The 16,485-nt window shown below is 34.7% G+C and overlaps 1 protein-coding gene across 2 annotated transcripts in view; it reads left to right on the top strand.

The window, feature by feature from the left end:
- The window catches only part of caln2 (calneuron 2), a 49,613-nt gene extending 36,309 nt beyond the window's left edge, over positions 1-13,304 (top strand). For both annotated transcript variants that reach the window (XM_051093941.1, XM_051093940.1), the window contains exons 5-6: positions 6,458-6,614; positions 11,071-13,304. In XM_051093941.1, coding sequence (XP_050949898.1) covers positions 6,458-6,614; positions 11,071-11,198 — 285 coding nt within the window. In that variant the 3' untranslated portion in view covers positions 11,199-13,304. The remainder of the gene's footprint in view (positions 1-6,457; positions 6,615-11,070) is intronic.
- Positions 13,305-16,485: the final 3,181 nt, after the last annotated feature.

Here is a 16,485-nt window from a genome sequence, read left to right as displayed (position 1 = left end):
AAAAAAATAAAGTGCTTGCAGGATTCCTAAAGAAAACAAATGAATTGTAAAACAATAAAATAATACATATATTGGACATTTTGAGAACCTTTTTGTTGTGGGGTCCTTTCGCGGGACGCGATAAGCTCAGCACAGATGGTTGGCGGCCGTGTGGCGGTTCCGCTGCTTGCAGCGTCCTGGAGCGAACGCTACCTCAAAAGCCGAAATGACGCCACACTTTACACCGAGGCGGAAGCAGGAACTATTCTTTCGTCCTCCATTAACGCTAACATTAGTGGCGTGCCATGCTATTTCCTGTCACTGTTTAAGTTCAGAGATAAGAAGACTGCAATCTAGCGGTCAGGATATACGCTCAAAACGAAGCAACTGTAATGAATCTTGTGTGATTTTTTTTTAAATATCAATATTCAATTTCTGAGAATCGATACAGTATCGCCAAACAAAATATCACGATACACACGTGTATCAATATTTTCTTACACCCCTGTTACCACCCTCATGTTGTTCCAAACCCGTAAGACCTTCGTTCATCTTCAGAACACAAATTAAGATATTTTGATGAAGTCCGACAGCTTTCTGACCCTGACAGCAACACAACTGACATGTTGTAAAGACATTGTTAAAATAGTTCCTGTGACATCTGCGGTTCAACTGTAATTTTATGAAGCTAAGAAAACACTTTTTGTACACAAAGAAAACTAAAATAATGACAGTTTGAACAGTTTCTTTTCCCGTGTCAGTCTTCGATGCATGTTCAAAGTAATATACATACAAGTGTAAATGTGCACATGTAGTAATTGGATTACAACTGCTTTTTTAATGGAAAATATTATATTATTATTTATTTTTATGTATGTTTTTAATAAAATTGGAAATATTTATTGGATATATATTTCTAATTTGAATTTAAGCAAGAATGGTATAATAATTCAGTCAGCTGTAGTTTAAACATCATAACTGAGTACATTTATACAGTAATTTGATTGAACTGCAGTCTTAGAAATATTAATTTTTTTAATATTTGTATTTATGTTTTTATTAAGAGTATAGAAATATATATATATATATTTTTTTTTATAAATTTGCAGTTCACATTTACTCCATAATCGTGTTCTGTACACACATAATTCACTAAAATACGGGAGTAACAACCGCATTCGACAACTGAATTAACTCCCGAGAAATACAGGTACACTGTAAAAAACAATTTGTTGAGTCAACTTAAAATAATTTGTAACCTGGCTGCCTTAAAATTTTAAGTTCAGTCAACTCAAAAAAAAATTTGAAATGTTAAATTATACTAAGTGACAACTTAGATATTTGAGTTGAATCAACTTAAAATTTTAAGACAGCTGGGTTACTTACCCATCTGTTAAGTTTAGTAAACACAAATATCTAAGTTGTTACTTAGTACAACTTAACATTTCAAGTTGACTAAACTTATTTTAGTTGACTGAACTTAAAGTTTTAAGGCAGCAGGGTAACAAATTATTTTAAGCTGACTCAACAAATTGTGTTTTTTATTTTTTACAGTGTAGCGGCAAACGCATTTACAGAAATTCTATGCAGTGTGTATGGAAAGAACTGAACAGCTAGTTGTTAAAGGAGAAGTCCACTTCCAGAACAACAATTTACAGATAATGTACTCACCCCCTTGTCATCCAAGATGTTCATGTCTTTCTTTCTTTAGTCGTAAAGAAATTATGTGTTTTGAGGAAAACATTTCAGCATTTTTCTCCATATAATGAACTGATGTCGGGAGTTTGAACTTCCAAAATGCAGTTTAAATGCGGCTTCAAACGATCCCAAATGCGGTTGTAAACAATTCCAGCCGAGGAAGAAGGGTCTTATAGGAAAACAATCAGTTATTTTCATAAAAAAAAATACAATGTAAATACTTTTTCATCTCAAACGCTTGTCTTGTCTTGCTTTCATTGGACTCTGTGTATTCTGGCTCAAGACAGCTAGGGTATGTCGAAAAACTCCAATCGTATTTTCTCCCTCAACTTCAAAAATCATTTCAAAATCATCCTACATCACTGCAGAAGTTCGGACTTAGTCTTTACAAAGTGAACATGCAAAGAAGATCAAACACCCTTAACAAAAAAGGCAAAACAGCAATATAGGATGATTTTGAAGTTGAGGAAGAAAAGACGATCTGAGTTTTTCGACATACCCTAACTGTCTTGATGCAGAACACACAGAGTTCAGGGTCAGACAAGATGAGCGTTTGACATTAACAAGTATTTAAATTGTATTATTTTTATGAAAATAACTGATCGTTTCGCTAGATAAGACCCTTCTTCCTTGGCTTGGATCATTTACAACCACATTTGGGATCCCTTGAAGCTGCATTTAAACTGCATTTTGGAAGTTCAAAATCAGGGCACCGTATCAGTCCATTATATGGAGAAAAATCATTGAAATGTTTTCCTCAAAAAACACAATTTCTTTACGACTGAAGAAAGAAAGACATGAACATCTTGGATGACAAGCGGGTAAATACATTATCTGCAAATTGTTGTTCTGGAAGTGGACTTCTCCTTTAAACGGCCAGCTGTCAGCAGTTCATACTGCACTTTTAAGCTTTTATTTTGAAGGAAAACTCCAGCTTCAGTAAAAACAGGCTTACAGAAATATGTCTAACTACAAATCTAGTGAAATGCTATAATCATCTGCTGTGAAAATAAAGCATAACTGGTGGCTGTTGCATTCCCAAATGCGTGTTAAACTCACAGCGCATGCAATAAAGGAGTTCACTGCATTCACTGTGAATGAAGCCATTCTGTGTGTTGAGGAAACGCGTAGTGAAAACAGACTTGATGAAGGGATTAAGCCATATTGTGCTTTCTGTTTTAGTTCATGTGACAGATACTGTGCCAAAGCGTAATGGCCCAAAACACAACTTTATAGACTGTTTATGTTAAAATAAGAAGTTTGAAAACTACACTTTTTGCCTGGAAGACCTATCGTTTCATATCATCATGTGACCACAATAATATCGAGACCGTTACATCCCTAATTACTAGTATACTGGCTGTTTATTAGTACTTATAAAGCATATATTAATGCCTTATTCTTCATGACTGTATTTTAGATCCCTTAATCTATACTTCTACAATATTCCTTTCAAATCGTCTCATTAAAGACTGCTATATTACCATAATTCAGAGATGTAATCCAGACTTTTTGTTTTCAAGCACACTCCAACTAAGTGCAATTATCCTGATAAAGAGCTTCAACAGTTCTGAAACAATTTGCGGCAAATTGCCTCACTTAGTGCCATGCAGGTATTGGTCATATGAAGAACTAGAACATTAGAACTGATGCCTCGAGGAACTACATCAACACCCCTTGTTAACACAACAGGGATTCAATCCCTTCTTCTTTTATTGCATCATAGTTTTCTGGCCTTTTGGCCATTTTTATAGATCGAAGTGTTGCGTTTCAGATTAGTGCTGAGTTTTTATGAGGATTCTTAGCTGCTTGTTAGACAGTATAGAGTGCAGGGTCACTTTGAGCAAATGAGAGAAAAACAGTTTGATATAAGAAATGCTATGATATTACAGAGTTCATAACTGAGAGACATCAGTTGGTCTCTTTCATATAGTTTTCTTTCAGAGAGAGAGAGAATAGTCGGTGCTGGAAAAAGAAGTGAATTTGGAGCTGAAAGGATCCCATGAGAGTCTGTGTCTGGGTGGGTGTGAATAGCTGAATGAATAGCAGAGATACACGCTCAGTGCTGTCATCTCGCTCCTCAGAAGAGACAATCCCAACTGATAATGTCTCATTGAGGCTTTATGCATGGCTTTGTTTAAGTGACATTGTCTGACAGGTCTCAGAGATAGCGTCAGGTAACCGTTGGTTCTGCATCTGAGCTAAATTCCCAGGTGCTTTTAAAGGGCACAGGGATTGTGTGTTTGCTAAGGGGTCAAGGTTTGGTTGTTAGAATGGTCCAGTTTACTATTGCCGGTAGATACTATGACCACACCATCAGAGGGGGAAAAACTTCTTGAATGTTCATTCAAAGCAGGGGTCACCAGACCCGGTCCTGGAGGGCCAGTGTCCCTGCAGAGTTTAGCTCCAACCCGAATCAAACACACCTGAACCAGCTAATCAAGGTCTTACTAGGTATACTTGAAACTTCCAGGCAGGTGTGTTGAGGAAAGTTGGAGGTAAACTCTACAGGACACCGGCCCTCCAGGAACAAGTTTGGTGACCCCTGATTTTAAGGCTGCTGTGTATTCTTCTGAAAGAAATGTAAATATATTTTCATGATATTATAATATAATTTAATATAATTTCATTATATTGTAGTATAATATAAATTAAACATCAAAATTGTGTGCACTTATATAGTAATTATATATATATATATATATGATTTAATTTACAATTAAATACAATAATTAATTTAAATTAAACGGCATAATTTTGTAAATTTCTTTAGTAACTTAACTGAACTGCATTCTACTAGGATTTTTTTGTATTATTTATTTGTAACATTTTTATTTAAATCATATTAAAACGGTCAATTGAACATCATGATTTATGTACATTTATGTACTAATTTGATTAATCTGTATTCTCATATAATATATTAATTTTTAAATTAATTTGTAGTATTTATTTTTAATATTCAGTTTTTAAATATTTTTATTTTATATATTAACAATTATTTAAACTGTAAATTAAACATCATAATTGTGTACTTTTATCTAGTATTTTGATTGAACTGCATTTTCTTATGAGATTATATATGAATGTTATTTTTTTCATATTTTTTGTTCAAATTAGAAATATGTATTTATTGGATATATATTTCTGATTTAATTTAAGCAAGAATGGTATAATGATTTATGAAACTTTAAATTAAACATCATAATTGTGTACATTTACACTGTAAAAAACACAATTTGTTGAGTCAGCTTAAAATAATTTGTTACCCCACTGCATTAAAATTTTAAGTTCGGTCAGCTAAAATAAGTTTAGTCAACTTAAAATGTTAAGTTGTACTAAGTAACAACTTAGATATTTGTGTTTGCTAAACTTAACAGATGGGTAAATAACCCAGCTGCCTTAAAATTTTAAGTTGATTCAACTCAAATATCTAAGTTGTCACTTAGTATAATTTAACTTTTCAAGTTGAATAAACTTTTTTTTGAGTTGACTGAACTTAACATTTTAAAGCAGCCAGGTTACAAATGATTTTAAGTTGACTCAACAATTTGTTTTTTACAGTGTGTGTAGTAATTTGACTGAACTGCATTCTAATAAGATATATTAGTTTTTATAGTGTTTATTTAGTACTTTTTAATTAGACATGGTTATTGTGAATATAAAAGCAAAAATGGTTAATTTTCTTATTTATATTTATATTATATATATATAGGAATATTTTACTTGTAATATTTATTTTTAATATTTATTTTTATTTATGTTTCATTAAAATATGTATTATTTTGTTTTCTTTTATTGTTTTTTTTTTTTTGGGGTTGTTGTTTTCAGTTATTTGTTGCTTTTAACATGGTTAAATAAAGGTTTACTACTAGTAGTAATGTGCATTTTGACCATCTTTTTTTGGTTAGTTAAAAAGTAAGCAGATATGTAATGACATCACTGCATTTATATGATGCACATTACATATGCTTGAACAGCATCAATGAAAACACTTTAGAACGACTTGCAAAGATTTTAAGAGTCTGTAAAAAATGTGTTTGAGTGGATGGAATCAAGCAGAAGGACACACTCTGCAATGTAATACATATTTTCTCATACAGTTCAATAATTTATTGACTCTGCCAAGACAGGATAACACCCCCACCACCAAAGCTCATCCAAGGTTTCTGAGAAGACCCTTGACACCGAGTTTACTGGGAAATTGAAAAAGTTCAAGTCTGTCTCTCTCAGTGATTCTGAATTATTGAACCAGCCCAAATTTGCCTCTTCTTCTTCTTCTTTCTTCAGCTTTCACCCAGCTTCAGGTCTCAGTGCTGTCACAACAGATATGGTAGTTCAACGAGGACAGAGACTGCACTGCTAACTGGATGCCTGAAATCTGTTTCTAAAATGTGTTTCTGTTAAGGTTTTGTTTGGTTGCAGGACCGTAAAGATGTGAGGAACTACCGGACACGTCAACATCGATGTTGATTCACATCTCAAAGTCTGTCCAGTGCAATGAATGATCAATTGTGTGCTGTGCTTCTTTTCATTTTTCATCACTGACGGAGCGAGAGTGAGTGTGACTGAGCAAGTAAACACTTGATTAATGTAGTGACTGGCTAGTGAACAGCTCATTTTGCTCTTTCTTACTAGCTTCACTTCTCTAAACTTTCTGTCGAAGGAAATTCTCCCATAATAAATCACTGTAGGATCTCAGCACTGCCCCACAGAGAAGCACTGACAGCCCAGCCGTGCTGAGATTTGACAACAGGCCTCTTGTGTTTCCACCCCGCAGTTTGACATGCAACAGATGTCCCTGGAGGAGCTCAAACACGTCCTGTTCCACGCCTTCAGAGACCATCTCACCATGAAGGACATCGAGAATATTATCGTCACCGAGGAAGAGAGCTTGAAGGAGAACTCAGGAAACTGCCAGACCGAATTTCAGGGAGGTAAATAGCAAAGAGAACAATTTTGCGTTAATTGACGGATCCTGCAACAGTTTGTTCAGCTGATTCAAGTTTACAGACAATGGAAAGTTTGCGAAGCTCCAATGGGTTGAAGCTTAAAGTTCTGAGAGTAACTCGAAAACTTCTGTATGAATACCAATGAAAAGTTTTTCACATGATCAGCAGAGCGCAGCAGGGAATGGACAGTTTCTCAAAAGCCTAGAAATATTTTTCTACATGGGCATTTCAAATATTCAGTTTAAAGTTTTAAGAATTGAACCAAACTAACTAGAGTTAAATCACAACTTCAAAACGTATATCCTTATCAAATGCATTTGATTCAAAACAAGGTACAAGACTGCGTACTTAAAGGGATGGTTCATTCAAAAATAAAACGTCATTTATTACTCACCCTCATGTCGTTCCAATTAGACCTTTGTTCATCTTCAGAACACAAATTAAGATATTTTTTTATGACATCATAAAAAAAATGACATCAATTATGACATCAATAAAATAGTCCATGTGACATAAGTGGTTCATCCGGTTTATGAGTCGTTCAAATTTTGAATACTTTTTGTGCACTATAAGAAAACAAAACTAGTGACTTCATTCAACAGTTTCTTCTCCTCCGTGTCAGTCTTCGATATGCATTCATAAGAGTACCATGATAAGTATTAAGAGTATAGTCAATAACGTCATTTGCAATGCTAAATTCTTTTATATTCGTGCTCAGATCACAAAATCATGTATCATGGTGCAATATAAACATTTTAACTTATAGTAATTTATTAAAAAATGCAATATAATTAATTAAGTAAGTTCAAACCATAGTTTATTTAAAAAAAAATAATTATATACATATATATTTATATTTAATTGCAAAATATTTAATTATAGATAAATAAGTAGTAATAATGTAGTCAATATGTTAACAACATATAAACAACGTTTTATGGAAGTGATATCAACTTTGATTGGTGGATCTAATGAATACTTTTTAAAATTAAATTTGCACTGACTGTAAAATATTTATAATTGATTTGTAGGCATGTATACTACCAGTTGAAAGTTTTTGAAGTCTCTTCTGCTCACCAATGCTGCATTTATTAGATCCAAAGTACAGCAAAAACAGTAACATTTTGAAATATTTTTACTATTTAAAATAACTGTTTTCTATTTGAATATATTTTAAAATTTAATTTATTCCTGTGATTTCAAAGTTGAATTTTTAGTATCATTACTACATTACATTAATATCATTCTAATATTCTGATTTGCTGCTCAAAAAAACATTATTATTATTATTGTTATTATTAGGGATGAGCGAGTACAGCATTATCTGTATCTGTATCTGTATCTGTTAACCATATGAATTATCTGTATCTGTATCTGTACTCGGAGTGGGCGGGGCCTAACCCGGAAGTGGGTGGGATTTAACCTGGAAGTGGGTCATGTTGTATTGAAATGGGCGGGGCTTTAACCGGTATGTTATTTTAAGCATGCAATTGATATGGGTTGATCAGAAATTGTTATATTTATTGCTGATTAGAAAACTATTTACATGACAGCATCAGCATTGAGCTTCAGATCAGTGGGTTTGATCATGATAACAAACGAACTATATACAGAATAAGTTTTGCAACAATGAATACAACACATGCGGTTGCAATTATGAAGTAAAATGTAATGAACAAGAGTTTTCATTTCAACATAACTTTCTTTTTTTTTAACCTTGAGCAGTGTGGTTTATTTATTTATTTATTTATTTATGAAATACAGAAAGAAAGTGTCAGACACTCAGTGCGTGAAGTAAAAAAACTGGTCAGAGCCAGCTGACGGTTTAAAAAAGAAAAATAAATTCTCCGACAGGCAGAGACGCGAGTCGCTTTTACCAAGCACCACGTCTGAACAAACCCCACGTTTACCAAAACTCTACTGGTTAAAAAGTAAGTACTACAAACAAACCAAAGTAAAAAACAAAAGTGATGCTGAAGAAACCCTAAACGTTAACGGAAAAAAACCCGCAAACCTGAGTGACTGAGGGAGAGAACAGAGAGAGAGCGCGCTGTTCTCTTCTCTTCTCAGTGTTCTGTGTGTGTGTGTGAGCAGAGCGGGACACAGCAACACAATAAATCTGTATGTGTTAGTGATGCGCGGATGGCGGTTATATCCGCGGGCGCTGCGGACAATCCGCGGGTCGGGTGGGTCGGGTAATAAAAAATTGCATTCTGATTATTTGCGGGTGGATGAGAAAAATCAATAATGACGCAAATATTAACTGTATTTTCTAACATATGTTTTAAATACTCGAGTAGGTTAATATGCAGTGGTGTGTATAACCCGCGTATACCCATTTCTTTATCAGTCGGCTCTGCGCACCCACTTCTAAATCCCCTCTGATGCGCATCATTCAGTAGTGTCCTGCATTAGCCAAAATCATGACAGGCCACCATTTGTAACTAAATCGTATGTGAATACATGCAAATATTCGCTCAAAACACCCAGCAAAGACGGTAAGGACCCTAGCGCCGGCTTCCTTTGAAATATGTTTTATCATTGCACCTGATGCGCCTGATGCGCCCGCGCCCGCGCCGTCCGCGCCAGCACCACATTTGCTGCCTGTTCATACGCGAGAGCATGTCAAGAGAGGCACGCCGAGTATTAAAATAAAAATTATTATTGATTACTAATTTGAATCAGTACATTATACCGAAAACAATACGTCACGTCCAGATATCAGTTAACGTTATTCTTTTTAGCGTGGATTTGGCTTAAAAGCACGAGTGATTAAGCTTATAAGTGTTCATCACATTCATCATATCATCATGCAAAACTAAGAATTAGAATAATTGTAAATGACGATCGGGTGCGGGTCGGGTGCGGTTATCTAAATCAGAGAAAAATACAGGTGCGGGTGGGTGGCGGGCGGATCATTTATTTGGAGCTGCGGATTCCGGTGACGTTTAAGCTCATCCGCGCATCTCTAGTATGTGTGTAGGGGAGAGGCCCTGTGACTAGCCTATCACAGAACGCAGACACAGTAAACTACCCAATGAGAATTTTTATTCAATCCGAGCACAGATATTGACTCGTATTACTCGTATGATACTCGTACTCGGCAAAAGTGCTTTATCCGTGCCGGATACTCGTTTCAGCCGAGTATCCGGCTCAACTCTAGTTATTATTATTATTATTAACAGCTAACTAGATTTTTTTTTTTCAGTTTCATTTGATGAATAAAAAATTCAGAAGAACAGCATTTATCTGGAGTAATGGTCCTGAAAATTTAGATTTGATCACAGGAATAAATTACATTTTAAAATATATTCATATAGAAAGCAGTAATTTTATATAGTAAAAATATTTCACAATATTACTGCTTTTGCTGGATTTCGATCAAATAAATGCAGGCTTGGTGAGCAAAAGAGACTTTTGACTGGTAGTGTATTGTAATTATACAAATTAAAATAATTATTTAAATGTATGTACAAGAAATGAATTACAAAAAAATAAATAAGAGTGTAGTCAATAATTTTCGCAATGATTCATGGGAGTGAGAGGATGTTGTTTTCTCATTTCCATCTAAACAACAACTGATTGGTGTATCCAATAAAAAGCTTGCTTTTTAAATGAAGCTGAAATCACATTGACTTTTAGCTTCTGCAGAAGCATATTTCATGGCTTAACAATCTCAGAGCTCATAGTAGGCCTTGAAAGGTTTATATGTTATCATTAAAAATCCATTTCTTTATGGATTTTTACATCCGGAGCTTGACTTTAGACTCCGTAGCCTGATGTGTTTGGCCAGAAACTGGGCATTTAATGAGATGAGAGTTCTCAGTGCATTATAGGTTTTTTGAATCCCATTTAAGCATTTGATAAATGAAAGTAACTAGTATAATATTTTCTTTACTCCCGGTATGACATTGCTATTCAAGCCATTCTTCACATGGCCATAGATTTCACCCGCATCATTGAACCAGATGTTTTCATCAGCCAACAGAAGTAAAGGAAAAGAATGGAATTCAGAAACAGGCAAATTATCGTAAAGGCTCGTATCCAATTACGTCTCAGCAGTTCGATATTTAATCTCAATATGCAGCACAGAATAACAACATAAATTGAATGGAATCGAATCTGGCGGGCTGAGAAAAAGGAGAATAAAATGTAATAATTTCATGCCTCGAAAACCAATTAGCCTGTCACAGCGTTTTAAATATATGTTTTATTAGCCCACAGTGGCCTTAAACATATTCCTGAATATTTATGTCTGTCTGCGTGCGTGTGTGCGATCACGAGTGTGTCGAGTCCAGTGAGGCAGCTCAGCAAAGCCACACGTTTTGTTTCATTATTGTGTAAGCCTCATTATGCAGCACTGCTGGATCATTGTTTGAATGGCTTTTGCTCATTGTGTGCTGTCATCTCTTTTCACCGATGCTCTGTTCTACTCCATCAGTGCATTCGAAAAAGAAGAATCGTCAGACGTGTGTCCGCAAGAGCCTCATCTGCGCTTTTGCAATGGCCTTCATCATCAGCGTCATGCTCATCGCAGCCAATCAGATGTTGCGGAATGGCATGGAGTAGCCCCGCCCACTGTGAACCCTGACCTCTCTTACTTCACTTTCTTTTAGCGTGGGGAGCCCACTGAGCAGAGGAGCGTGTTTTGTCTTTTCTATTTATTTTGGCGATTGTTATTGTGAAAGACTCCGAGACGGCAGTGAGGGATGTCCTCCATCATCAGCTTGACAGGGACATGCAAGGGCTCCTCACTGGAAACCATTTAATGCAATAACATCCCGCGTGTTTTTCTCATTCCCTGTCTTTGAAAGACGACGACTTTGTACTTTATCTCACTCCAAGTCATGTCAGATGGGAACAATGAGGAGTGATTGGCAGCCTGTCCAATGGAGCCGCTGCAGGATGTCTGGCATCAAGAGCGTATGCGTGTTCATCTCAGATGCACTGTACGTTTCGTTCACAGCATTGCCGTGTTGAAGCTTATTTATTGGAGATATTGTTTAATGGTGAAGGAATTGACCATACTTACTACCATACTTACTTTCACAGTATGCAGTTTACCGTGCACAGCGTGCGATCTTAAATTAACAAAATATGCAGGATCAAATCTGCATGGAGTACTGTATCCCACAGTGCATTTTGACCTTTTGAGTGTGGTCAGCCAGAAACTTTGAACTTTGATCCTTTGATTGGACTGCCAATACTAAAGGGATTTTACATTGGAGTAAAAATGCTAAATAACCATGTTTTTGGGGAAATATATTGCACATAATGAACGTTGAAGTGCTTCACATTAGCATAATTGAGAGAGAGAAACAGAAAAGTAAAATCATTTTAAAATTATTTAAAAACAAATATATTCAGGAAAGAATTAGATAGTAACTTCTGAATTAAACATGAAATGTGATCAAATTAAATGAAAACTGCAAACTGTTATATACATACATTTTCTATATTTTTTTTTTAAATAGTAGGATTACCATTCAACAGATTGGGGTCAGTAAGATTTATTTATTTATTTATTTTATTTTTTTTTTTTTTTGTGGGGTGGGAGAATTAATACTTTTTCCAGCAATGGTGCATTAAGTTGATTAATAGTGAAAGATAAGACATATAATACACTACCAGTCAAAAGTTTTTGGACAGTAAGATTTTTAATGTTTTTTTAGTCTCTTCTGCTCACCAAGTATGCATTTATTTGATCCAAAATACAGGATATATAATTTAATATATAATTTAATAAGGTTTTGTAACATTATACACTATACCATTCAAAAGCTACCATTCATTAATATTATCATGAGTTAGTACTTTTATTTAGCAAGCATGTTTTCAATTCAAAAATGATGATAAAGACATTTATAATGTTACATTATAACATGTTTCTAATGTTTCTATTCATCAAAGAGACCTGAAAAAAAATTCTCAGCTGTTTTCAACATAATAATAATAATTCATGTTTTTTGAGCAGCAAATCAGAATATTTGAATGAGTTCTGAAGGATCATGTGACTGGAGTAATGATGCTAAAAATGTAGCTTTAAATATCACAGGAACAAATTACGTTTTAGAATATATTCAAATAAAAAATGTTACTTTAAATAGTACACATAGTAAAAATCTTACTGTTCAAAAACTTTTGACTGGTAGTGTATTTGATCAAAAGTTCAAGAAAGTGAAAGAAAAATAGTCAAATATTACAATTTAAAATCACAGTTTTTTATTTTAAAATATTTTAAAATGTAATTTATTCCTGTGGTGTTGAAGCTGACTGTTTGACTGAAATTTGACTGTTTTTGCTGTACTTTGGATCAAATAAATGCAGGCTTCTTTAAAAAAACAATTTTTTTTTGATTAAAAAACTTTTGACTGGTAGTGAATATAGTAATTTATAAGTTTATAAATAATATCATAATTTATCATGTTAAAAAAGATATTCTGATCTACAGAGTGCTGCACGACATGTGAAAAAATATATATCATGACCATGAATTAAGACTTTGTTACATGACCTGAAATTTACCTCATTTTAGTTAAATTATGGCCGTGAATGAAGAATTTGCTTCCTCTTTTTACTCATTTGTGGCCATGATTTACTAATTTATTCCCTCTGTTTGATAATCAGATGAGGAAATTGATTAAAGGAGAAGTCCACTTCCAGAACAACAGTTCACAAGTAATATACTCACCCCCTTGTCATCCAAGATGTTCATGTCTTTCTGTCTTCAGTCGTAAAGAAATTATGGTTTTTGAGGAAAGCATTTCAGGATTTTTCTCCATATAATGGACTTCATTGGTGCCCTGAATTTGAACTTCCAAAGTGTAGTTTAAATGCAGCTTAAAAGGGCTCTAAACGATCCCAGCCGAGGAAGAAGGGTCTTATCTAGTGAAACGAACTGTCATTTTTTCGGAAAATAAAAATTGGTTTACTTTTTAAGCACAAAAGCTTGTGTAGCACAGGCTCTGGGATGCGCGTTCACGTACTATTGAATCATGTCGGCAGGTCACGCGGAACGTAGGCGGAACTACAGACCCAGTGTTTAAAAAGCGAACACACAAAGACTAAGAAAGTACAAGTAAGTCAAATGCTGTTTACAAACAAAAAGGTATAATGATGTCGGACGATTCTGAAGTTGTAGGAGAAAATAACATGGAGTTTTTCGACATACTCTACCTTTTTGAGCCAGAGTACACAGACGATGAACTTGTGGTGATTCGAAGACATGATTTGTAGTAGTGATGGGAAGTTCTGATCATTTTACCGACTCGGACCTTTGAGTCTCGTTCAGCAAAATGAACAAATCTTTTTTCGAGTCATTTCGTTCATTTTAGCAAAATCAGCGTCACGTGACAGCCCCATAAGATGAACGAACGACTCGAAAAACCCGAAGACTCGAAACAGGTGAACTAATTCCAGTACAGAACCTAACAAGATGTTGCACATGCGTGACTGAACGAATCACTCCCCGAGACGACTCGTTCTTCCTGAGTCACATTAAAGATTCGTTCAAAACGAATGAATCATTCAAGAACGCGCATCCCAGAGCCTGTGCTACATGAGCTTTTTTGCTTAAAAAGTATACAAATTTTTATTTTTCGAAAACAATGACCAATCGTTTTGCTAGATAAGACGCTTCTTCCTCGGCTGGGATCGTTTAGAGCCCTTTGAAGCTGCATTTAAACTACATTTTGGAAGTTCAAAATTGGGGCACCAATGAAGTCCATTATATGCAGAAAAATCCTGAAATGATTTTCTCAAAAACCATAATTTCTTTACGACTGAAGACAGAAAGACATGAACATCTTGGATGACAAGGGGGTGAGTAAATTATTTGTAAATTGTTGTTCTGGAAGTGGAGTTCTCCTTTAATACAACATGGCTGTGATTTACTAAAATAAGGGAACAAATTAACAAGGCCACATGGCCACAATTAACTAAAATGAGGGGGAAAAATAAAGACATTTTAATAAAATGAGGGAACAAATTCTAAATTTAAATGTGACCGCATATCATGTCCGAGTTCCATAAATCCATTTAAAATAAATGCTGTTCTTCTAAACTTTCCATTTGTTAAAGAATGCTGAAAAAATGCATCCATTTTGATATTAAGCAGCACAACTGTTTTCTCACTGATAAAAAAAAATAAATGTTTTTTTAGCAGCAAATCAGCATATCGGAATGATTTCTGAAGGATCATGTGACACTGAAGACTGGAGTAATGATGCTGAAAATTCAGGATTGAACTGCATTATAAAATAGTGTAATAATATTTCACAATATCACTGTTTTTGCTGTATTTTTATCAAATAAATGCAGCTTTGGTGAGCGTAAGACTTTATAAAACATTGTAAATCTTACTGACTCCAAACTATTTCTCAGCGTGAACAGATCCAGACTGATTTTTCATTGTTTGCTATATAATTTGGTTTACAAATGCATTGCGGCTTTTCATATTCTGCACAGCAAGTGGGATGAATTAAATTCCACACAACTCCATTTTGCAGTACACCTTGTGCACTATGGGTGAACAGGATCTTAAATTAGAAGTCGGTTTCATTTGTGCCATTACCCATTCTCTCGTTTTATGTATCTACACAAAAGAAGAGAGTATAATACTCTCTTTGATTTTAAATGTAGTATCAAGGTCTTCTAAATGTCTGCATATATTGTCTGGTTCAAATATATGACACTGAACTTCTGCGGAAGTGTCTATGCTACATAGTTGGACTTTTTGGTCCATTTTGAGTTTTTATTCACTCTCAGGCTCAGAGAGGCAATGAATGCAACATAAACTGCTCTGAATCAACCAGAAGTAAACTGGTCAGTCTCTAAAATAGCACTTTTTTTTCTTTTACAGTTACAGTCTGTGTGTAATATATGTATTTGTCTACCTGTTTGTCTATATATTTATAATGTGTGTGCACATCAGTCCCCTTCCCTGTGTTCCTTATTACTGTGTATATCACAATCCCTTGTATATTGCATGTGTATTTATGCATATAGTGCCACTCAAAAGATTGTCTTTGGATCGTCTGTGTCATGTTTGCATGTTCAGAACACTAATGCAGTGCTTTTCCAAGGTCTGTACTGCTTGCAGGCATTTGCTGAGAGCATCAGTCGAAATGTCTGAACTCCCATTGTTTCCTTCCTGTGAGCAAATCTTATATGAAACAGTACCAGCATTCTGTGCCAAAATACACTGCAAAGGAAAAGCGGATTATTGGGAACCGTTTACTGGACAAAGTTCCTGTCAGTTTTCCAGAATGTCACAGACCAGCTTGATTGAGGACTGGTGCATTTATTCCATCAGTTTGTGCTGAGGAGATTTCCAACTCAATGGCTCCATCTAGTGGGCTGCTCTGAAGATGTAATGTAAAAATTGCGTTGTGACACTAGTAAAGACGAAAAGTTACTTATAGAAAGAAACAAAGTAACCTTTACCAAAAAGAAGTTGGAAACGGGGGTGTAAATTTCATATATATCAATTTAAAGTGTTGCACCTTGTTATTTTGTTTATTAATATAAGACTATTTGTTTACCATTTCTTTCAATTATCACAAAGGCAGGTTAGTGGACTGAAGTTTAGAGATGTCTCGCATCATTTTTACTAGCCATTATTCTATGTATCCCCTTGCTTGTTGCCATCTTGTAAGAATCTATAAATTCTACTAAAATTACCCTATAGTTCATGGGCATTTTGGATATACAAATTGGTAATGGTTTTATTTGCTACTGTATTTTATATTTGGTTGATTAATAATATTTATGTTTTCTATTGTTATTTTTTTTTAATCTTGCAAAGGTTGATGGAATTTTTAATTTGATTTACTCTCAATCCAGATCCTAATTTCAT

The sequence above is a fragment of the Labeo rohita genome, chromosome 21 (genome assembly GCF_022985175.1).
Source record: "Labeo rohita strain BAU-BD-2019 chromosome 21, IGBB_LRoh.1.0, whole genome shotgun sequence".
NCBI lineage: Eukaryota > Metazoa > Chordata > Actinopteri > Cypriniformes > Cyprinidae > Labeo > Labeo rohita.
The sequence above is the reverse complement of the archived record's forward strand: the minus strand, read 5'-3'. Positions and strand labels throughout refer to the sequence as shown.